This window comes from Notolepis coatsorum, assembly GCF_963971535.1.
Source record: "Notolepis coatsorum genome assembly, chromosome: 12".
Classification (NCBI taxonomy): Eukaryota; Metazoa; Chordata; class Actinopteri; order Aulopiformes; family Paralepididae; genus Notolepis; species Notolepis coatsorum.
The window spans coordinates 30,302,268-30,327,467 of NC_140176.1; the positions used below are offsets into that span (position 1 = coordinate 30,302,268).

General features: G+C 44.2%; 1 protein-coding gene across 4 annotated transcripts in view; it reads right to left on the minus strand.

Moving 5' to 3' along the window:
• Positions 1-25,200, minus strand: part of vwa2 (von Willebrand factor A domain containing 2) — a 120,375-nt gene that overhangs the window by 66,378 nt on the left and 28,797 nt on the right. For all 4 annotated transcript variants that reach the window (XM_084326419.1, XM_084326418.1, XM_084326417.1 and 1 more), the window contains one exon: positions 6,788-6,855. In XM_084326419.1, coding sequence (XP_084182545.1) covers positions 6,788-6,845 — 58 coding nt within the window. In that variant the 5' untranslated portion in view covers positions 6,846-6,855. The remainder of the gene's footprint in view (positions 1-6,787; positions 6,856-25,200) is intronic.

The window sequence follows — 25,200 nt, forward strand, 5'->3', positions numbered from 1 at the left end:
TATGAAAATGAACTCAACATTTATTACAAAAAAAAAAAAATTGTATCTCATTCATTCCATAAGAATGTAGAATACACATTTACAGACTTTTTTTTTAATATGGTCCATTTGCATGTTCTTGGTATCTGATTCTAGGGATATCTATGAATCTCAGGGAATGTATTCCCAGTGTCAGAAATACTGTGGGCTAGATCCACAAAGAATGGATTGCACGGTGCAAGTTGCACCCTTACTTACAATTCATTATGAATTGAAAATGGGGGACCCTGATGTAAACAAGACGAAAGTCTTTCTCTGGTCTGCATCCCCTTAACAATTGTGTGTATTGAGCCGTACTGTATTGTACCCATTCTGCAATCTGTTAATAACATTTTCATTCAATCGCTTCATCCGACCACTTCGAAACGCATCTAGCACACTCGATCCATACATTGTGCCAAATTATGTCCGGGACCAGATGGACATCAATACTGGAAATCGCGATCAGTCAATTGGAATATTCTTTTTGGAATAACCCCGATCCAAGGTAAGGACTTTCTGACGTCAATTTCACCTTGATCCTACAATGATTTCATATCGATCCAGCTGATCAGCGTGTGTGATGTTCAAAACGAATGCCGTTACTGGCTATCAAAGCATCAAAAAACTGCAAGAAACGCCAACGCTTATAGTAGAATTTGCGTAGCGCCCTATAACTCAGCTTTTCAGGAATTAGCCCGGATCACTCCTAAACTATACAATATTCACCACGGGATAACGCGCAAACGTATACATGAAAAGATTATCTCTTTTTTGCATGTTTGACGGAAGAAAGTGACTGTCAAATGACCATAGTATGGTCTCCATAGCTATAATATAGAATATAGATATAGCTCTCCAAACAAAGTGACACACAGTGAAAGTAGGCTATGGAAACCTGGCACGTTAGCTACAAGGATAAGGGTAATGGCTGGCGCTGAAAGTGTTAAAAACATTTTCTATATTTAATAACAATTTGTATATATGTTTTTTCCACCAAATTGTTCAATAAACTACTGAAAATAGTTAATCTACACCTTTACCCTTGTTGAGAATATGAAATTAGTAACAAGCACCCAAATTGAAATTTACCAGGAATTTCCAAGTCAGCAGCTTATATTCTTTCAAGACATGTCAATAACTACTCAGCTTTCTGTGTAGCTGAAAATAAAGATGTCAAGTTACCACATACTGGACCATGAGAGGGTTGACCTATTAGTGATGTTACACATGCTGCAACTCAGATTTCAGGAAGTACAGACAAGCACGCCCTCTCTCTCAGAAGAGCAAATTACTTTTAACAAAACAGATCATACAGGTCTACTCTATTGCATAATGTCACACACTTCATTCAATGTAGAAAAATACTGATCATAATTTTAAAACTAGTACCTAATATTAGTCAAGTTCAAGTTTTGTTTTATTTGTCACATATAATGTATATTACAGTTAAATGCTTGGTTCTGTATGAGCCTCCTGAGTGTGTGCTTCATACAGAAAAAAGTCAAAAGAATAAAGGCCAAACACTATACAAAATATACAACCTAAAGTACAAAGTGAAGTACAAAATGCAAACAATAAAGTACAAATGCAAGCTTTTTAAAATGCAAAAATGCAAGAACGAGGTAGGGATGTTGTGCAAATCTTTTTGTAATAAATAGATACAAATATGGTGTAGCGTTGAAAGTGTTTAAAGTGAATGTTAAGGTGACTATATTAAGTGTCATAACCGGTGTCCAACAAGAACCTTCCCTCTTCTTGCCAAAACTAAACCAGACCAAAGCCAAACATATGCCCTACTTGCTGACAACTGGAAGTTGTCCATCACGGCAACTGTCACAGTAAAGTAAGTCACCAGTAAAATAAGTCACCAGTAAATAGTCAACACCTTTCTGACACACGTGTTCTCAGCCTCTGGACCACCAAGCAGAATGAAACAAACCCTCAGGAACCTTCAGAGGAGAAATACCCTGATAGAGCCTTCAGAGGAGAGATACCCTGACAGAACCTTCAGGGGAGAATACCCTGATAGAACCTTCAGAGGAGAAATACCCTGATAGAACCTTTAGAGGAGAGATACCCTGACAGAACCTTCAGAGGAGAATACCCTGATAGAACCTTCAGAGGAGAGATACCCTGATAGAACCTTCAGAGGAGAGATACCCTGATAGAACCTTCAGAGGAGAAATACCCTGACAGAACCTTCAGAGAAGAAATACCCTGATAGAACCTTCAGAGAAGAAATACCCTGATAGAACCTTCAGAGGAGAAATACCCTGATAGAACCTTCAGAGGAGAAATACCCTGATAGAACCTTCAGAGGAGAAATACCCTTATAGAACCTTCAGAGGAGAAATACCCTTATAGAACCTTCAGAGGAGAAATACCCTGATAGAACCTTCAGAGGAGAAATACCCTGATAGAACCTTCAGAGGAGAAATACCCTGATAGAACCTTCAGAGGAGAAATAGCCTGATATAACATTCAGAGGAGCCTAGAAATATGATCATAGAACCTACAGAGTTATTAAGTATTGTACTGAAGTGCAAAGATATATATTTTCTTTTATCTACTTTTTTCTGTATTTTTTTTCCCATTCCCATCCCATCGTTATGCCAATTCCCTTCCTGGTCGTTGTGCGCATTTCCCCCCCACTTGCCGGCCTAGGGAGGGTTGATAGATACTATCACATGTCTCCTCCGATACATGTGGAGTCAGCCAGCCGCTTCTTTTCACCTGACAGCGAGGACTCTCACTGGGGGAGCGTAACGCGCGGGAGGATCACACTACTTCCCCCAGTTCCCTTCCTCGCTGAGCAGGTGCCCCAACCGACCTGTAGGAGTCGCTGTTTACAACAATCAGGATACACACCCCACCGGCTTCCCACCCGCTAACACTGCCAATTGTGTTAGTATGGACGACCGACCAAGCCGGAGGTACCGCTGACAGCTGGATTCGATACCAGTGTCTCTGCGGTGGTAGGCAGGCGCTTAGTCCGCTGTGCTACCCAGCCGCCCTGAAGTGCAAAGATATTTGACTTATTATATATTTGAGTATTTTCTATTGAGGACATTTTTACTCGACTGAAAATATCCTACTTTTCACTTCACTATATATATATTATACACTACACTATATTCATCTGCAGAGTACTAGTTACGTTTAATAATGGGTTTTGACTTTTTTTTAGTTTTTTTTTTACTTTTGCATAAAATGCATACAATGTTCAATTCCTCATGCTCCTCCATACTCAACTCTGTCGCCCCCCTTAAACTCAAAAGGCCCAGACCTAGATCTCAGCCCTGGCTTGATGAGAACACCAGAGCTTTAAAGAGACAGTGCAGACAGGCCGAGCGCAGGTGGAAACACAATAAACTGCAGATCCACTATGAGATCCTTAAACATCACCTCAAACAGTATCAAGAGGCAGTTAAGGTGGCGAGAGAAAGGCACTTCTCAGAAATAATGGCCAAAAATGGTCACAATCCCAGAGTCCTTTTTTCGACCATTAACTCTTTCACCTCACCTCCTCCCGCCCCTTGCCCTGATGCCTCCCCCTCCAAATGTGAAGAATTCCTAAACTTCTTCATCAGGAAGGTGGAAACCATCAGAGTAGCCATCTCATCGTCCTCCTCCACCCCCCATCCTACCCAGCCCCCCTGCCCGGCCCCCCCTCCTGCCCAGCCCCCCTGTCTGGCCCCCCCTCCTGCCCAGCCCTCCTGCCCCTTTTTTGTCTATCATAAACAGCTCTCTGGAATCTGGCTCTGTTCCCTCCTCCCTTAAGCATGCCATGGTTGAGCCCCTCCTAAAAAAACCTAACCTAGACCCTGCTCTTTTCAATAATTACAGGCCCATATTCAAACTACCCTTCCTATCTAAGATTTTAGAAAAGACTGTCCTGGCACAACTCCTCCCCTTCCTACATCAAAACAACCTCCTAGACAAATTCCAGTCAAGTTTCAGGGCAGGACACAGCACAGAGACAGCGCTAGTCAAAATTTACAATAACCTGCTTCTCACCATCGACTCAGGTACTGTAGCTGTGCCATGCTCCTCCTCCTGGACCTCTCCGCTGCGTTCGACACGGTCAACCATTCCACCCTAGTCGATCGTCTCGAACACAGGCTAGGTATTGGGGGGTCTGCCCTAAACTGGTTTGCATCCTACTTGAGCGGCCGCTCCTTTTCGGTCAGTTTGGGTGGACACTCCTCCCCCACAGCTAGTCTACCGTATGGGGTCCCCCAAGGTTCCATCCTGGCCCCCATACTCTTCTCTATCTACATGCTCCCCCTGGCCGAAATCATCCAGAAACACAACATTTCATATCACTTTTATGCCGATGACTCCCAAATCTACCTTCCCCTCAACCCCTCTGACACAGCTAACCTAGACTCTCTCAAAAACTGTCTTAGGGACATAAAAAGCTGGATGGCCCTCAACTTCCTACAGCTAAATGAAAATAAAACAGAGATCATTTTGTTTGGCCCCCCCTCTTCCACCACAACACTCTCCAACAGCCTAGGACAACTCTCCACCCACCTCAAACCCCACGTCAAGAGCCTGGGTGTAATCTTTGACCCAGAGCTCAAATTCGACCGGCAGGTAAATGCCGTAGTCAAGTCATGCTTCTTCCAACTCCGCAACATCAGTAAAATAAAAACAATCCTTTCACCCGTCGACCTGGAAACAGTAGTCCCACCTCACCCCTGCCCACTTTGACAACCTAGGATGGCTTAGAGTAGACGACAGAGTACAGCAACTAGCAATGGGCCTGGTCTACAAGATACACTACACGACCAAGGTACCCATGTACATGTCAAAATACTTCCCAAAGGTCAGTGAATACCACGATCACAACAACAGAGGGAGCTCCACAAATCATGTTAAACCCAGATTCGGCTCAAATAAGGGACTTTCGCAATTATGCCACATCAATGTGGAACGCCCTACCCAAAGCTGTAAAGGAATGTGGATCACTACCCACTTTCAAAACCTCTCTCAAGGGACACCTACGGGAGACTGCAATTCAACACTGGCCCCTGTAAATATCCTAACCCAACCCCCTCCAATGTACAGTTTTACTTGTTTATACAGTGTGCCCCCCCCCCCCCCCCACCTCCAATGTAAATTACCCAGTATGGTTGTCAATATCCCAATGTACCCAACCCCCCCCACCCAACCTCCTCCAATGTACAGTTTCTACGTCAAATGTATATACTCCCTTTTCTTGACTCCTTCTGTATCACAAACAGTACTGTATTTGCAAATCTGGTATGTCATAAATGTATAGATGTAGCAGTACTGACTATCTGTATGTCATGTATGTCATAAATGTCCTGATGAATTGAAAATGGGGGACCCTGATGTAAACAAGACGAAAGTCTTTCTCTGGTCTGCATCCCCTTAACAATTGTGTGTATTGAGCTGTACTGTATTGTACCCATTCTGCAATCTGTTAATAAAGTTTTCAATCAATCAATCAATCAAGTCAATGCATTCATCACATCACGCCTTGACTACTGCAATGCCCTCTACACCGGCATCAGTCAGGCAGCCATGTCCCGCCTTAAAATGGTACAACACTCTGCAGCTAGGTTCCTTACCGGCACCAGAAAGAGAGAGCACATCACACCAGGCCTAGCCTCCCTACACTGGCTCCCAGTCCCACTTAGAATAGATTTCAAAATCCTCCTCCTCACCTTCAAGGCACTATCGGGTGCAGCACCCCCATACATCACCGAGCTCATCACCCCTTACGCAGCACCCAGGTCACTAAGATCCTCCAACCAGGCTCGGCTGGTCCTCCCCCGCACCACTCAAAAAGAGAGGCGATCGCTCCTTCAAGGCCGTGGCCCCCAAACTATGGAACCAGCTTCCCCTGGAGATCCGATCTGCCCCCACGCTGGAGACATTTAAGGCCAGTCTAAAAACCCACTTTTATTCCCTAGCCTTCGATTAATCCCGATTCTCCCACACCCTAACCCACACACTCCCATGCAATTTCATCCTGCCCCCTCCCTCTTATATCTCTTCTTGTGCTCCTCTGTCCCCTGTGTGCTATACTGTACTTTGTGCTCCCCTATCCGTTTGTCCTATTTGTCCGCATTTCATTGTATACTTGCCGTGACAAATAAAACTCTTGACTTGACTTGACTATTTTCTGAATGTACTGTCCTGTCCCTGTTGTGCCTTTTTGTATTTGTGTATTTTATAGGACATTGATTTTATGCTTTGACTATACTGTACAGCACTTTGGTTGGCTCTTGAGCTTTTAAATGTGCTTTATAAATAAATTACTTGACTTGACGTGTGATTAATTTATTTAAAGAAATCCATGTTAACAGCCAACTAAAAGAGGAAACTGTCAGGGCAACCATATATACAGTACAGTAATAGCAGATGAATAGAGTAACAGTACAGTAATAGTACAGTAATATCAGATTAATAGAGTAATAGTACAGTAATATCAGATTAATAGAGTAATAGTAAAGTAGCAGATGAATAGAAAAATAGTACAGTAATTGTACAGTAATAGCAGATGGATAGAGTAATAGCACAGTAATAGCAGATGAATAGAGTAATAGTAAAGTAGCAGATGAATAGAGTAATAGTACAGTAATAGCAGATGAATAGAGTAATAGTAAAGTAGCAGATGGATAGAGTAATAGTACAGTAATATCAGATTAATAGAGTAATAGTACAGTAATATCAGATTAATAGAGTAATAGTAGTCATATCAGATTAATAGAGTAATATCCCGTAAACCCACCGTGAAGTAGCAGTAGTATGGAGAGCAGGCTGAGCTGGCTGGTAGGAGGAGAGACCATGTTGGAAGACCTGCAATGGTAAACAAAACACAGGCATGTGTTTCAGCTGCTGGAGAGAACAACATGCCTTAGAGAGGGAGGGAGGGAGAGCAGAGGGAGGGGGAGGGAGGATAGGAGAGAGAGGAATCGGGATAGGAGAGAGGGGGAGAGAGACAGAGAGATTGAGAGAGAGAGAGAGAGAGAGAGAGAGAGAGAGAGAGAGAGAGAGAGGATAGGAGAGAGACAGAGAGGGGGAGGGAGAGAGAGACAGGATATGAGAGAGTACAGGAGAGAGGATAGGAGAGAGTACAGTATAGAACAGAGGGGTCATATATGCAATTTGTATGTAGAGTAATCATTTAATAAAGAGTATACATCCACAGAGCTTTTAGAAAAGTGCAGAATACAATTATTGCTTTTCCCCCAAAATAATTATTGATTCACTAATTTATCAAGATGTTTTACATTCCAAAATGAATGTTGTTGTGTACATGTTGTGTGCATGTATCCCCTCCCTACTCCTGATTTCCCCATGTGGATCAATAAAGGATTCTTTTTTATTATTTGATCTTATCTTATCGCATGCACCTGGTTGTTTTTAGTGGGGGTCTGCTTTAGCATAGTTATCATGGGAGCATGTCTATGTTCCCCGGGTTCTATGTTCCCCAGGTTCTATGTTCCCCGCTCGAGATAAAAAGGGTTCTATGTTCCCCGGGTCCTATGTTCCCCACTCCCGTTTCCGGCTCCCGAAAAAGCGACTGAGTTGTGTGAGGGCCGACCTTGCTTCATTTCTCTGTCATTACGGTAGTGTTCTCAAACGTACACTTCACGACTAAAAAAGGGTCCTATGTTCCCCGGGTCCTATGTTCCTCGCTATTTCATCATGCACCTGATGCGCTCTGGTGATATTATAAATTATTATTATAATTTTTAATATTAATAATTATTATATTACAATAAAAGACAGCTCCGTCTTTTAATACACACATATATTATACAGTAACGTCAAATAAACACGTACAGTCCCAGCTGAAATAAAGGTTCTGCACGCACGTACCGGCAGTGATCTACAGCAGTGGTTTTCAACCAGTGGTAAAATACACATAAAAGATAGCCACTTATACTACTCTGAGTAGATAATTCATCTGTATCGCAACGGAGCTACGGATCTGGTCGGGGCAGGTAGCATTATGTCGGGACAAATTTAATGAAATAAACAAATGTGAATTAAAGAATTTAAAACGAAGTTTAGCCTATTAAATTGTTTTATGAGCTTATAGCCTTTTTCGTGCTTATTTGAGAAGGGTCCAGCTGCGAGGAGGAGGGGGAATTGCAACCACCGCAAGCAAAACTGAACCCTTTCACTGCAGTACACGGCTGTAACCAGAAAAGGCACACGTTAACCCTTTCACTGCAGTACACAGCTGTAACCAGAAAAGGCACACGTTAACCCTTTCACTGCAGTACACGGCTGTAACCAGAAAAGTGGTGGTTTAGAGCTCTGGTCTGGTCTGTCAGGTGGTTTAGAGCTCTGGTCTGGTCTGTCAGGTGGTTTAGAGCTCTGGTCTGGTCTGTCAGGTGGTTTAGAGCTCTGGTCTGGTCTGTCAGGTGGTTTAGAGCTCTGGTCTGGTCTGTCAGGTGGTTTAGACCTCTGGTCTGGTCTGTCAGGTGATTTAGAGCTCTGGTCTGGTCTGTCAGGTGATCTCTAGAGCTCAGCAAGGTGACAAGAGAAAGGACACTTGTGGCTCCATGGCTCCTGGGTAGAGCTGTCACTCTCAATATATATATATATGCCTGACACACACACACACACACACACGCACACACACACACGTCTCTGTCCCTCCATCTCTCATTTAATTCAGTTCAACTCCAACCAAAACATATATTAAAAGTTGTCTGTGATCCACTGATGACTCGACAGGTTCGAGCTTTTAAATTGCAGTGTTTCCATTAACTTATTGCAAAGATATAGAAAAACCCTTTTTCCTTCATAGCAACCGATAAATGCTGTGGTTAGATATCGATGCACATTAAATAAGATACACAAACTACTTCTCTCAATGATCATATTCAAAATCATTTCATAGTTTGTGACAATTCTACAATAATAAGACCATGGCTTTATGCCATAATAAGTAACAACAAATCAGTGAGTGTTAACAGAGTCTTGGGACATAATGATGACAAGAGAATTATTGTATTGGAGAGACTGAATTATCCCTTTCACTGCCGCACTACCAAACGGTTAACCCAAGTATGGCTTTGTCAGTATTCCAATGTACAGTGTACAATGTGTGTGTGTCCCCTACCCAACCCCCCCCCCCCACCTCCAATGTACAGCCCCCACCCAAATTCTTTAATTCACATTTGTTTATTTCATAAAGTTTTTTCCCGACATAATCTGCCCCGACCAGATCCGTGACTCCGTTGCGATACAGATGAATTATCTTCTCAAAATAGTATAAGTGGGGCGCCCCAGTGGCGAACCACATAACGTGCTGAGTCGCGGCACAGCCGACCCGGGTTCGATTCCCGGACCCGTCGTTATTTGCAGAATGTCTTCCCCCCACTCTGTCACTCGTTCCTCCTCTCTCTATTTTGCGATAAACGCAAAAAAAATATCTAAATAATTTTTTTGTATAAGTGGCTATCTTTTATGGTTGAAAACCACTGCTGTAGATCACTGCCGGTACGTGCGCTGGGGTGGCGAGCCTTTATTGCTACCGGGGAACATAGGACCCGGGGAACATAGGACCTTATTTCAGCATTTGGCTAGCCTTTATCGCTACCGGTGAACATAGGACCCGGGGGAACATAGGACCTTTATTTCAGTAGGGAACATAGGACCCTTTTTTTGTTCGGGAGCGGGCGGACCGGGGAACATAGAACCCTTATTTCAGGAGCAGGGAACATAGGACCCTTTCTTTAAAAAAAAGCGGGGGAACATAGGACCCGGGGAACATAGGGATGACCCCGTTATCATTTAGCTTGTTTGCTTGTGTATAGTTAGCATTAGCATTAGCATTAGCAACACACATAGACTTAAGCATTACATCACACGCAGGAGTGGTTTGTGACCAATAAACCATGCCTAGGGGTGGTTGTTAGGCCCGAGGCGCAGCCGAGGGTCGTTAGACCCCCCTAGGCATGGTTTATTGGTCACAAATCACGACTGCACGTGGTGTAAAGCTTTTATACAACTGCCAGATTCATCCAACCTTATTTCTATACAATAAACACACATTAATCGAAGATTTATTGAAAAAACCATCCGCCAGAAAAAGTAGTTCCCACAACTCCATGTGGAAGCAGCTTGAAGTGCATCCAACCAAACTAACACATCCAACTGTGTATTATTGGAATGATTGAGAGAAGTTGCCTCATGTGGAAGCAGCTTGAAGTGCATCCAACCAACTAACACATCCAACTGTGTATTATTGGAATGATTGATTGAAAATTTATTAAAACGTTTTCTTTGCCCTATAGGAAAAAAACGTTTTCTTCGCCCTATTTTTTTATTTATTTCTTTTAGCCTAAACTTAACCAGTTGGAAACCAGGGGTACAGTAATAAAATTAGCAATCAACCAATCAATCAATTCAATAGACCATGCTCACTTAAAACAGCGCTGCTTCTCTCTCAGTCTGACTCCCCCGCTGTTGCAGACAGGAGTGTGTGTGTGTGTGTGCGTGTGTGTGTGTGTGTGTGTCACAGTGTGTGTGTGCGTGTGTGTGTGTATGTGTGTGTGTGTGTGTGTGTGTGTGTATGTGTGTGTGTGTGTTTGTGGGTACGCCAGCGTCGGACAGTGAGAGAGAACGCTGCAGTCAGTAGAAAGTAGGAAGGAAGAAATTTAAATCAATCAATTAATCTATCAATCAATCCGCGATTTTTCTTTTGTTCTAGATTGCGTCAAGACCCATCAATTACATCATCCAACATTGTTTAAAGGACTAACACATTCCCCTTGACAGAATCGCTTCATATTTAGTCGTTATGGTGCTTTCAACATAACCATTTGTTGTCCGCGATCTTGTTTTCTCCCGGAGTGAGCCGGGGAGGGTTATGTGATTCGGTTGTGGGCGGGTCCTGAGCCCAGGACCGTGGATTGTTGCCAATAAAGACGTGTGAATGGCCAATCAGAATCGAGAAATTTGCATGCCGTTGTATAAACAGTAGTAAAGAAGGCGAAACAGCGCCTCTACCACCTGAGACAGTTAATGAAGTTCAGAGTATCGGGGAAGATACTCTAGTCCTTCTACTCAGGAGCTGTAGAGAGCATCTTGACCGGAAACATCACTGCCTGGTATGGAAACAGCACGGCACAAGACAAGAAGGCCCTACAGAGAGTGGTGCGCTCAGCCGAGCGTACCACGGGTATTGCACTACCTCCCCTGCAGGTTCTATACAACAAGAGGTGCAAATCCAGAGCCTGCAGGATAATGAAAGACCCTCACCACCCCAATAACAGCCTGTTCCAGCTGCTGAGGTGCGAACCCCAGCTACTAGGACAGAGCGGCTTAGGCTCAGCTTCTTCCCCCAGGCCATCAGAGCCCTGAACAATGAACATTGAGTGCCACAGAACACTGAACTATCCACACACAAGCACACATGAACACACACACGACACGCACGCTGTGCACGCTCACACACTAGCAGCCACTTAACACTTTAACATGAGCGGGCACACACTCATGCCGCACACTTATGGCCAAAAGGAAAGGCCACTTTAAATTAGAATAACAGGAACAGTGTATTGCACTACCAAAGCTACCTAGCATGTCCTATATGCTCTGTAAATAACTATGTACAGATACAGAGATGTCACACCATGTTACCTGTTACCTGTTTATTGCACAATGTTGTTTTTTATTGGATTCTATTATATGTTGTAACACTGTATTGCACATCGTTGCGGGCAAGACCACCCGCATTTCATTGTATACTTGTATGCCGTGACAATTAAAACTCTTGACTTGACTTGAGCTTGTTTGTTGGTGTATAGTTATCATTAGCTTGTTTGCTTGTGTATAGTTAGCATTAACTTGTTTGTTTGTGTATAGTTAGCATTAGCTTGTTTGCTTGTGTATAGTTAGCATTAGCTTGTTTGCTTGTGTATAGTTAGCATTACCTTGTTTGCTTGTGTATAGTTAGCATTAACTTGTTTGTTTGTGTATAGTTAGCATTAGCTTGTTTGCTTGTGTATAGTTAGCATTAGCTTGTTTGCTTGTGTATAGTTAGCATTACCTTGTTTGCTTGTGTATAGTTAGCATTAGCTTGTTTGTTGGTGTATAGTTATCATTAGCTTGTTTGCTTGTGTATAGTTAGCATTAACTTGTTTGTTTGTTAGGGCTGACCCCTATTAGTCAAATAGTCGACTAATCGATCGAAAGGAGCCGTAGTCGACTGCCTACCTCTTAGTCGAATGCAACAAAAAAAAAATATATATATATATATATATATATATATATATATAATGTTTTTTTTATAAAAAAAAATTTATCATTCTTTCCAAAAGAAAAGAGGCCTAGAAGCATGGCTAACGCTAATGGCACGCATACCAGAGGCTAACTACCTAAGAAAACAGGCATAGAGAAACTGAACGAGGATTTTAACCCATCTAATGGGGAGCATGTCTATGTTCCCCCGGGTCCTATGTTCCCTGGGTTCTATGTTCCCCGCTTTGATTGATTGATTGATTGAAAATTTTAGACCACCAGCCCTGATTCCAAACTCTAACCTTAACCACTTCGAAAGAGGGCCTAAGCTTAACCATTTCTCAATCTATTAATCAATCAAGCGGGGAACATAGGACCCGGGGGAACATAGGGATAATCCCATCTAATGAACACACTAGACTAGACAAATATCATGATGCATGCTTTTGCAGAGGACAAGAAGCCTTCAGTCGACTCCTTCAGACATGAAGCACCCCCACAGCCCAAATGGAATGATATAATTATTTTTTAATAAAATATTTAAAAAAATACTTTTTTTTTTCAATTTCTTTTTTTTTCATCGTCGACTAATAGTCGACTATCGGCAAATTTCCGCCAATCAAAGTCGACTAACCAAATCCTTAGTCGGGGACAGCCCTTTGTGTATAGTTAGCCTTAGCTTGTTTGCTTGTGTATAGTTAGCATTAACTTGTTTGCTTTAGCATAGTTAGCATTAGCTTGTTTGCTTGGGTATAGGATCCTATGGGCCAACGTTGTCTTGAGGCTCCAGGTATGATGTATGCAGTTAGAAATGCTCCAAACTGCAGTCCAAAGTATGTATTTTCACAACAGCCCCAATAACTTGCTATGAAGAGAAAATAAAAAAGAAGACAATTAAGTGAGGCCAAAAACTGGATGTCATGGCTCTAACTGAGGCCTACTTGAGCTCTGACTACCTGAGCTCTGCCTACCTGAGGCGTTTAATCCACTTTTTCTCCTCCTGTTTTTCTGTATTTTCCTCCCATCCCAATTTAGTCGTTATGCCAATTCCCCCCTCCCCTTCCTGGTCGTTGCGCGCATGTGCCCCCCACTGGTCGGTCTAGGGAGCCCTGAAGTCTATCACATGCTTCCTCCGATACATAGGAGACAGCCAGGAGCCTCTTTTCACCTGACAGCACGGACTCTCATTGGTGAAGTGTAACGCGTGGGAGGTCACACTAGCTGTTCCTAAGACCTACCTGAGTTCTGACTACCTGAGGCCTACCTGAGCTCTGACTACCTGAGGCGTTCTTGAGCTCTGACTACCTGAGGTGTTCCTAAGACATACCTGAGTTCTGACTACCTGAGGCCTACCTGAGCTCTGACTACCTGAGGCCTACCTGAGCTCTGACTACCTGAGGCCTACCTGAGCTCTGACTACCTGAGGCCTACCTGAGCTCTGACTACCTGAGGCCTACCTGAGCTCTGACTACCTGAGACCTACCTGAGTTCTGACTACCTGAGGCCTACCTGAGCTCTGACTACCTGAGGCCTACCTGAGCTCTGACCACCTGTCATATTCTAGAGCAGGGGTCGGCAATTAGGTTTGCCCACGGGCCAAATTTTCCCCAAGCCATTGTGTGGCGGGCCAATGATAATGACATTTTTTTTAACTCTGTCAAAATAAACGACATATACATGTTTGCACTGTCTTTTTTCTATTATAAAGTGCCTCTCACACAGTGCATAACACATGAACAGATCAGTCATTTGATTTTAATGCAGGTGCTCGCATTATAAATCGAATGTATTATTATTAGTATAACACATGAACAGATCAGTAGGGTGCATTTGATTTGAAGCGCCAAGTCGGGTGTATTATACATTGAATGTATTATTATTATTATTATTATTATTATTATTATTATTATTATTATTATTATTATTATTATTATTATTATTATTATTATAACACATGAACAGATCAGTAGGGTGCATTTGATTTGAAGCACCACAGCGGGTGTATTATACACATCGAATGTACAGTACAACTCACCATAATGCAGGCAGACCTGGGCTTATTATTGTTTCTGCTTCGGTCCTCCAAAATCCATGCTAATGTTTGAAATATGTCAAATGTCCACTCGCGTTGAATGCCCACCCATGTCCACCCAACTTGAACACAGTTGCTTGCTTCATTGAACCCATTCTGCAATCGGTTAATAAAGTTTTCAATCAATCAATCAATCAGCCTCGTGTTGCCATGTAAACACGCGTGAGACACCGGTTGCGATAAACCCGTATTTTAAATATGACTCCTCGTTTTGTTTGTGTCTTGGAAGTCGTAGTTTCCTCTTCTGGCTCCTGAGTTGGTATTTCCTCTTTGCAAGAAGCTACCTAAAGATGTTTGTTTTGTTTTGTTTTTACTAAATTTAACTAACGTGGTTTAGTTGAATTAAATTAGCTGACGCACGCCCTGGGGGATCACTGCACCGGAAAAGAGAAACTATAAGAATTTCCCATTGGTTCTCCGAGTCCACGTGATAATTTCTAGCATTTCAATTGGCTATAGTGACAATTGCTCACAATGTTTCCTTCCACCTATGTATGCGAGTCGTCCTTTTCATCAATGAATGCGATAAAGACATCTCAGAGGAACCGACTGACGCATAAAAGCCTTGAGAACTGCCTGCGGATTAAAGTGACGTCCATATCACCAGATATCCAGCGAATAGTGACCGACGGGAGATGCCACTTTTCACACTAAACTAAAGTGAATACTAAGCCTGCTATTGCCAAATTGTTTAAAGTTTAATTGCATTGTTTTTGCAATGTTTTTAATTGCATTACTGTTTAATGCCAAATTGTATTTTTCATTTAATTCAAATACCTATAGCGCCGTCATTTCAGGAGCTTCTTCAAGCACTCTTTTTCTTTAAAGTTATTGCATTGTTTTTGCATTGTTTTTAATTGCATTACTGTTCACATGCATGTGTGGTGCCGTCAGTCATGAGTAAAGATAAAGCTTGAATGATTTACTGAACTGGTGTTTTTATTTCATGGACTGCGTTTCCCATTTCAGCACCAGCGCTGTCCACCTCACTTTGAGCAAGCATATCGGTACATTGCACTCACCTGTTATTCACTCTCAACATGGATAAAACATAAAGTATGCATATAATAAAAAGAATATATATATATATATCAAATATAATATTAATATAATATAATATAAATATAATAATAATAATAATAATACAAAATAAAAAAAATTATTAAAATAAAATAAATATCATATTCTCAAAATAAACTGACGGGCCAGAAATTATTGCTGGCGGGCCAGTTTCGGCCCGCGGGCCGCCTATTGCCGATCCCTGTTCTAGAGGTAAAGGAGAAACATGGTAGACAAGAGGAGTAGTCCAGGTAAGACTCCATATTGGATTGAATAATAAACCCAAACAATAAAACCAAAGTACAAAGAAGTTAATGAACTAATATATAATGAGGCAATAAAGATACAGTATTCACCATATTCTGAAATGAAGAATCTGCTCCTACAACTTGTCTAACTTGTTTATTTCTAAAGTGCATTGTGCCACGTCTCAGGCTTCATGCTGCATTCTGATTGGCTTGAGGAGTCTCCTCCCTGTTGTCAGGAAGATATGGACAAGGTCAACACGGTTTCAATCTTGTGTTTGAAACCCTGGTAGAGGGTTTGCTTCACAGTAACCCAGAGAACTGTACTGACAGTGTGGCTGTTAACATACTGAATGACTGAGCTGCCTGGTGATGTCTGGCTCCATTCACGTCTAGCAGCAACACAGACTGATGTCTGGCTCCATTCACGTCTAGCAGCAACACAGACTGATGTCTGGCTCCATTCACATCTAGCAGCAACACAGACTGATGTCTGGCTCCATTCACGTCTAGCAGCAACACGGACTGATGTCTGGCTCCATTCACGTCTAGCAGCAACACAGACAGATGTCTGGCTCCATTCACGTCTAGCAGCAACACAGACTGATGTCTGGCTCCATTCACGTCTAGCTGCAAGCAGCTGGGTTCTATTTTAACAAGGGACTACTGCAACTCATAAAGGCCCAGGTCAGGTCACCACAGGACTATTGTAAACACACACACACAGCACACACACACACACAGAAAGTATTTCTATACTTGTGTTGTGAGAACATTGTATCGACTTTCATTAATTCCCTAACCTCAGCCACTACTGTACATACCTAACTCTAACCGTAGTGGGTTGTCCTCACAACTTAAAATGTCCTCACAAGTGCAGGTATACACACACCCAGCCTCTCTGGACAACCCTGAAAGGAACAGGTGGTCCTCATTGTGATGACAGCTCCCACTAACATGTTTCATTCTCCTTCTCTGGAATAGGAGCCAGCGACTAAGAATGTACACATGCTGGCAGGAAGCAGACCAGTGGTATGTTGCAGACGCTCAGGTTATATATGAAAACAATTACAGCAATGTGATAATCTAATAATAATAATAATAATAATAATAATAATAATAATAATAATAATAATAATAATAATAATAATAATAATAATAATAATACAACATATAATCATTATTTGGAGAGTTGGGGATTTGTGGGCAGAGCTTGCGAAAAGCGGTAAATGAGATGTCGGAGGAAGCATTGAAAGGCAGTCACTGGATTTGGGTGAGGAGAAATAATGTCAGCTGGGGGCCAAAGTAAACAAAAGGGTAAGAGTTTTCTTCTCCGATATTGCCGTTTCATGTGTACTATTGGTATCAGGAATTGGATTTTTGACATAGGATAACATAGGGAGGTTCGGTGTGTGAATATCATGGAAAAGTGGAAGCTAGCATGGAGGGAGGGGTTCTGGGATGCTGGAAATAACCGTTGAGCCTTCCCGAGGTGTTGTGGGCCTAACTTGAAGAAACACCACCGAAGGGGGGTGCCCACTTGATAACCCTGGTGATATGCTGACCTTTTTTTTTGGTTGCTGGCTCTTGCTGCCCATGATCTGCACACTGGGTTGTGACAGTTGGGTTTCTTCATTGAGCGTTTATCCTTATCATTAGGGCACAAGTATCTTGTGTTTTATTATAATTCAGATCTAGCCTAGCTAGTGACTAGAAAGAACAGCTGACTGTAGAAAGAGCAGCTGACAACTAGAGAAAGCACAGCCTTATTTGGAGCGTGTTTGATTTATTTAGAGTGCCAGCAGTGATTGTAAACTTGGTGAACGCATACTTCAAGATATTATAATGTGCTTTAGTACTACAGAGTTTACAACAGCATGGCAGAGACTAGAGATAGGCATTATGACAGGGTGCACTATTTCACCACTAGCGTTCACAATGGCGATGGAAGTAATTATTAGAGCCTCAAAGTGGGTGGTAGGTGGGGAGAGATGGCAGGGTGGGCTGCCTCCAACTAATTAGGGCTAACATGGATGACATGACATTAGTGACCAGGACAGTGCCTTGTACAAAAAGATTACTAGAGAAGTTAAATGATAATCTCAAATGGACTAGGATGAAGTCTAGTAAATCGAGAAGCATTTCATTTACCAGAGGGAAGGTAGAGAGAATGTTTTACGTAGATGAGGAGGAAATTCCATCTAAAAGGGAAAAGCCAGTGAAAAGTTTGAGTAGGCGGTATAATGAGGAGTTGAATGATAGTGAACAGATAGAGCAACTTAGGAAAGATGCCATAGAGGGGATAGGAAGGATACAGAAGTCAGTGCTTCCAGGCAAGTTGAAGTTATGGTGTTTGCAGTTTGGGTTATTCCCTAAATTGATGTGGCCATTGTCAATATATGAAGTGCCAATATCAAAGATAGAAAGGCTTGAGAGATTTAGAGTAGGGCTGGACGGTATGGTCTAAAATGTATATCACGGTATAATTTGAAGCATAACGGTATATATCACTGTATATTAATTTATCTTAAAATGTCTATATAAATGCTTCTGAAGGGGTAAACTGGTGCCGCGGAGTCACGTTAGAACGTTAGCTTAGCGGCTAATGTTAGCCTGTTGCTGCGCTAAAGCAAATCTCCGCTCAGCCTCCTTAGCCAAATTTAAATGCCCAAACTATATGGCAAGGTCCATGAGCAAGTGGAGAAAAACTCAGTACAATTAAACACTATGCAACGACCACTGCAAACGTCGAGTGAATCGTCAAGTAACGTTAACGTCATTGCTACTGCTGTGACTAGCTGCTCTAGTCTACCAGTCACAAGGTATGAAGGTATAGTCAAAATCCATACCGTAGCGCAAATTCATACCGTTTATACCGTATACCGTTTATACCGTCCATCCCTAATTAAGAGGTTCATTCACATACACAGATACGGCAACCTCCACCCTCCTCTCAGCTCTCTCAACCTCCTTCGACAAGCTCTGTCCCCATGCCGAGAGGCCTGCCCGCCGTTCCCCACCCAGTCCATGGCTGTCGGATGCAGTGAGAGAAGAACGACAGGTCCTGAGAGTGGCCGAGAGGAAGTATAGAAAGTCACGCCTCACTGGTGACATCACCACCTATCACAACCTGTTGTTAGCTTTCTCCAAAACTATTACTACTGCCAAAGCTTCTTTCTTTCACCATAAGATCGAGGCCTCGGCTAAGAACCTTCGCAAACTTCCGGTTTGCGACGTTCTGGTGAGCAGCCACATGAAAGAGCTCCCGGTCAATGAATATCAAAAAAAGGAAGTAAAACAATTCAAAACGAAATAAAAAGTGAAGATTCAAGGACAAAAGTGCGGCTGGGTGGCGCAGCGGACATTGCGCTCGTCACCAACGCAAGAGACACCGGGTTCAAATCCGACTGTCTGCGTTGCCTCCGGCTTGAGCCGGCCGTCATACTGGCTCAATTGGCAGAGTCAGCGGGTGGAAGTCGATGGGTGGTAATCTGGACGTTGTGGACAGCGACTCCTACAGGTCGGTTGGGGGACGCCTGCACAGCAGAGACAGGAAATAGCGGGGGTAGTGTGAGCCTCCCACACGTTACACCTCGCCAATGAGAGTCCACACTGACAGGTGAAAAGATGTGACAGGCTGCCTCCTCGTGTACCGGAGGGGACACGTGATGCAAGGCTTCTATCCTCCCTACGGCTGACCTGTGGGGGGCATATGCGAGCAACGTTCAAGACAGGGGAGGGGAGAATTGGAAACAGCGAAATTGGGATAGGAGAAAAATAGAAAATAAGGAGAAAAAGTGGATAAAAAATAAAAGATTCAAGGACAAAAGAAAAAAGGAAGAATGAACACGAGGACAAATGAAAGAAAAGCAACCCCAGATGAAGTAAATACACCAATGGAAAAGACGAGGCAATGATGCAACAGGTAGAACAAGCTAGCGGGACGCTGAATGTCAGTGCAGAGAAGCTACAGGCTAACATACAAACTAGCTTACAAGCTAACATAGAGGCTAACCAGGCCATCACACAGATTGGATTAGGAGCAATGCGGAGCATACAATGTGACACTGAAAAATTCAACAGAGGTGGCAATGAAGTGTCGGAGCTATGTAGAAATAAAGAAAATTCAGAAAAAGAAAGGAACCAGGCCCCAACAACGTGCAAGAGGTGGCGAGAGACACAGCGTGGAGAGGATGGAAGGTGCCGGGAGGGGAAGGAGAGAGGCCTACGCTGACGCAGAGGATGGAGAGGACGCGCAGGTGGACCAGAACCGAGAGACGAGGACGAGGAGAGGAGGACGGGAGGAGGAAAAGAGGGGACCTGAACCGATTCAAAGCAGATCAACTATGGAGAACGACAAAGGGACACGAGAAAGGGGCATGAAGGGACACAGTGATTCAAGGGAATATACAAGACAAAATCAATGTGGAAGAGTACCCAATACAAACATACACACGGGGGACCCGAGGATGAGAATAGATACAACAGAGGAAAGATAATTGAACAGTTGAAGTAGTATAAAACTATAACACCAGAATTTAGAATAATTAACACTATGATTTACAATACACATGTTATAGACAAACGATTTGAAATTAATTTTTAAAAAGGGGCACGCTGATTAGGAAACATATTGGGGAATAATACACGATGGACTGGTATGAAATAACTACAGGATTACACGTGACACACAATACAAATGAACATGTGCATAAGAAAGACAAATTCAGAACATTGACCGGGAGCTCTGAGGTCGTCCACAGAACGAATGTTGGACTTATATAGTGCGCATTTCGCCACTAGCGGGAGCCCTCTCACTAGGAGAGCCATTACTCCTCACCCTTCCAACAAGGAACAGAGGGATACGATTGAGATCCTCAGTCTAACACCATGGGAGCACCAATGTTTTTCTTTGAGTTGTGTTAGAGTCTGAATTATGTTAGAATAGCAGTTGCTTTTTAGAGCGGTTAGGTGGCGTAGCGGAGATTGCGTTCGTCACCAACCCCGAAGCTGTGAGCTAGATTCACAGCTCCGGGGTTGTCACCAGCTTGGCTGGCCGTTCACACTAATACAATTGGCTGTATTAGAGGGTGGGAGAAGCTGGCGGGGTGGGTCCGGGTCGTTGTAAACAGCGACTCCTACAGTTCGGTCGGGGCGCCTGCTAAGCACGGATAGGACCTGAGTGGGATAGTGTGATCCTTCCACACGCTACGCCCTCTCAGGGAGGATCCACGCTGCCAGGTGAAAAGAAGCGGTTGATTGGCTGGACGTGTGTCGGAGGAAGCATGTGATAGCCTCCACTCTCCCAGATGATCTGACTGTGGGGGGTAAGTGCGCAGCGACCAGGAAGGGATTGGGAATTGGCATACGACTAACATTGGGATGGGAGAAAATCGGAGGAAAATGGAGGGGGAAAAAGATAATAAAAAAGAAAAAAAAAAAAAAGCAGTTGCTTTAAATGCGCACATGGACATTTGTGAAGGACAGGAATTCAAAAGATGTTAGACAATGATAGAGGCTTGGAGAATCTCCATTGGGGATATCTCTGTCACTAAGGGGGGGGGCTTCTCCCATAGGAAAGCTGATTCCCCTACAACCCACCAACGGAGGCAAAGAGTGCTAGCCATATAGCTTATTTTATTTTCATCTATTGTGTTTTCAGTTTTCAGTCATGTAAGCATAAATGTATATAGTGATATCGGTGAGGAGGTACAGAAGTGGGCAGGCTGAGTTCAGCGGGGGGAATGTCGGGGGGAGGGGCCATCGTTCCGGCGGTTCGACCCGGGAGAGGGGGGCCTTGCATGTTGTGGGATCGGTATGGGTGGGGTGGGGTTTCCTGGGGCCCTCGGCCGCCGGGGCCTGGGCGGTCTGGTCACCGGGTCGGGGGGACACCGGGCTTCGGGTCGGGGGGGCATTGAGGCGTGGTGCTTTGGCCCTTCTGCGGGCCTGGACTTGGGGTTCTCGTGGGCTGGGGGCCTCTAGGTGCTCGGCTTCGTGCATGGTGGACCAGGATATGGGGGTGTTCTGTTTCTCGGGGAGGAGGGCGGGATGGAGGGGTATCTCTTATGGGGGTCAGAGCGGCTGAGCTTTGCCCAGTGGGGTCTTGTGTGTTGCGGGGTCGGTGTGGGTGGGGTCGGTGGGGCTCTCGGTGACATGGGAGGTAGCAGGCTTGGCTCGGTGCGGGGGAATCCCCTTCCCTCCCCTCTACTGGGCCTGGCCCAATTAATTCAAGGGACCCGTGTCGCTGGGGGCCCGGCTCCGCGCGCATCGGCCTGGGATATGGGGGAGTTCTACGGGCTTAACTCAGGGGGGGGTGTCGGGGGGGGACCATTGTTTCCGCGGTTTGGCCCGGGAGAGTGGGGTCTTGTATGTTGTGGGGTCATTGTGCGTGGGGTGGAGTGCTTGGCGACGTGGGAGGTAGCGGGCTTGGCTCGGTGGGGGGGGGGGGGGGGGGGGGGAGTACCACCCCCCGCTCCTCTACTGAGCCTGGCCCATTTAAATTCAAGGGACCCGTGTCGCTGAGTGTTCGGCCCCGTGTGGGACGGACCTGGGATATTTCTAGGGGTCGATGGCGGGGGGGGGGGGGGGGGGGTCAGTGGCACTCTTATGGGGGTCTGGGCGACTGAGCGCGGCCATATTATAAAAATTCAAGGGGCCCATGTCTGTATATTGTTACGTTATTGATGTCATTGTAAGTAGTGTCTAAGTGTTGTACGTCTATAAATGTTAATAAAAATTTAAGTAAAAAAAAAAGAACCTTCGCAAACCGCACATAACCAAGTCCTCCCTCCTCACTCCCCCTCCACCCCCCCCTCCTCTCTCTCTGCCAAAGACTTTCTTTGAGAAAAAAGTGGAGAGCATCCGCAGCTGCTTCTCCCAACCCCCGCCCGTTCCAAATGCTGAATCGAAAACCTCATCCTGTACTCTGTCATCTTTCTCTCCCATTACAGATGCAGAGGCCTTGACACTGGTAACGTCGAACCGTCCCACTACATGCCAGCTGGACCCGATACCCTCCCCACTCCCCCAGAATATAGCACCAGACATCCTCCCATTCCTAACTGCAACCATCAACTCCTCCCTCAACTCAGGGATGGTTCCCACCTCCCTAAAATAAGCCAGAGTCACACCGCTCATGAAAAAACAACCATGAACCCCACCGTCATAGACAACTATCGTCCTGTCTCTCTTCTCTCCTTCCTTTCTAAATCACTTGAACGTGCTTTATCCAACCAACTTACTGATCATCTCTTACAGAATGACCTCCTAGACCCTAATCAGTCAGGCTTCAGGACTGGTCACTCCACAGAGACGGCCCTCATAGCAGTCACAGAGGCTCTTCACTTAGCAAAAGCAAAGGGCCTCTCCTCTGTCCTGATTCTCCTGGACCTGTTGGAAGCATGGAGTCATGTACTGGTGTGTGGATGTGGGTGTTGTAGTGTATGTGTGTCAGGATGTGTGGTATAGAATACCATGATCAGAGTCTGGATATGCATGGGTGAGCCGTGAGCTGGATGTGAAGGGAACAGAACAGACTATAGCTTCTCAGCCTAGAACAGGAGATTGTGTGTGTGTGTGTGTGTGTGTGTGTGTGTGTGTGTGTGTGTGTGTGTGTGTGTGTGTGTGTGTGTGTGTGTGTGTGTGGAGCCCCGGTAGCCCCTCTGCTTGTTCTTCCAACCAAGTTCAAAGGTCAAGGTCTTCAAAGACCAGCTGGGGAAGTAAAATAAGTTTCTGTTGACAAACGACGTCCTCAACCCCCTCCAGCAGGAAGCAGCATAATGTTAGTCTCAGAGTGACTGGTTTTAATAAAGGCACCTTACTAACCCTAACCCTTACTAACCCTAACCACATTACTATCCCTAACCCTTAATAACCCTAACTATTAATAACCACCCTACTAACCCTAACTCTTAATAACCACCATACTCCAAAAAAGATTTGGGGTGCTTTCTGTATTTTTCACCCATCCCAATTGAGTCAGTATGCCAATTCGTACCCTGGTCGTTGCACGCATTGCCCCACTGTCGGCCTGGGGAGGGTGTAGAACTACCACACGCCTCATCCGATACATGTGGAGTCGCCAGCCGCTTCTTTTCACCTGACAGCGAGGAGTTTCACTGGGGGAACGTAACGCGTGCAGAGGTTCCCACTATTTCCCCCAGATCCCCTCCCTGCTGAACAGGCGCCCCGACCGACAGTAGGAGTCGCAGTTTGCAACGACCAAGACACATACCCCACCGGCTTCCCACCCGCTAACACTGCCAATTGTGTTAGTAGGGATGACTGACCTAGCCGGAGGTACCGCTGACACCTGGATTCGATCCCAGAGTCAATGCGGTGGTAGGCGAGTGCTTAGTCCACTGCGCTATCCAGCCGCCCCCAATAACCACCTTACTAACCCCAACCCTTACTAACCCTAACCACCTTACTAACCCCAACCCTTACTAACCCTAACCACCTTACTAACCCTAACCACCGTACTAACCCCAACCCTTACTAACCCTAACCACCTTACTAACCCTAACCACCTTACTAACCCTAACCACCTTACTAACCCTAACCACCTTACTAACCCTAACCACCTTACTAACCCTAACCACCTTACTAACCCCAACCCTTACTAACCCTAACCACCTTACTAACCCTAACCACCGTACTAACCCTAACCACCTTACTAACCCTAACCACCTTACTAACCCTAACCACCTTACTAACCCCAACCCTTACTAACCCTAACCACCTTACTAACCCTAACCACCTTACTAACCCTAACCACCTTACTAACCCCAACCCTTACTAACCCTAACCACCTTACTAACCCTAACCACCTTACTAACCCTAACCACCTTACTAACCCTAACCACCTTACTAACCCCAACTAGGGCTGGGCGATATGGAAAAAAATCATATCGCGATAACGATATGATAATTTTATTTTATTTCTCGATATCGATAATTATCGAATTGTTATAAGTATAAAAAAAAATGTAAAAAAAAAAAAAAAAAACATTTTTTTTTTTTTTAACAACAGATGTATGTTTATTTTGCAGCAATTCTTTGTCATTGCTGCCATCTTTAGTGTTACATCCCCTCACACTCCAGTTCTCAGGCTGCAGCTGGTTTAAAAGCTAAAGTAAACCGGCTTCTCTGCTGGCTGTGGCTCCAGAGGAGTTGAACAGTTCTGGCTCTGCTAGTTTATTTTCTATCTTTTGGCGCTTTTTTGGTGGACAAACATGTGCACTGTGACTCGTGACTGGAGTCTAGTTCTGCTAGCACACATAGCCTACTGTGTACAGACGGTTTCAAAATGTATTTTAAATTAGAAAGCAAACAAAATAAATGGACAAGAGAAAAAGAAATCTGAATTTGGTCAGTATTGTCATTTGGACAAGCAAAGCCATTACTTTAAGTTGCAGGCAAGAAAGACAAGTCTGTCCACTGTCTCTGGTTTTAAAACTGCCCTGTTGCAGGTAAAAAAAAAAAAAAAAAAAAAAAAAAATCGTTTTTTTTTTTTTCGATATTCGATATCGATTATTAAAATAT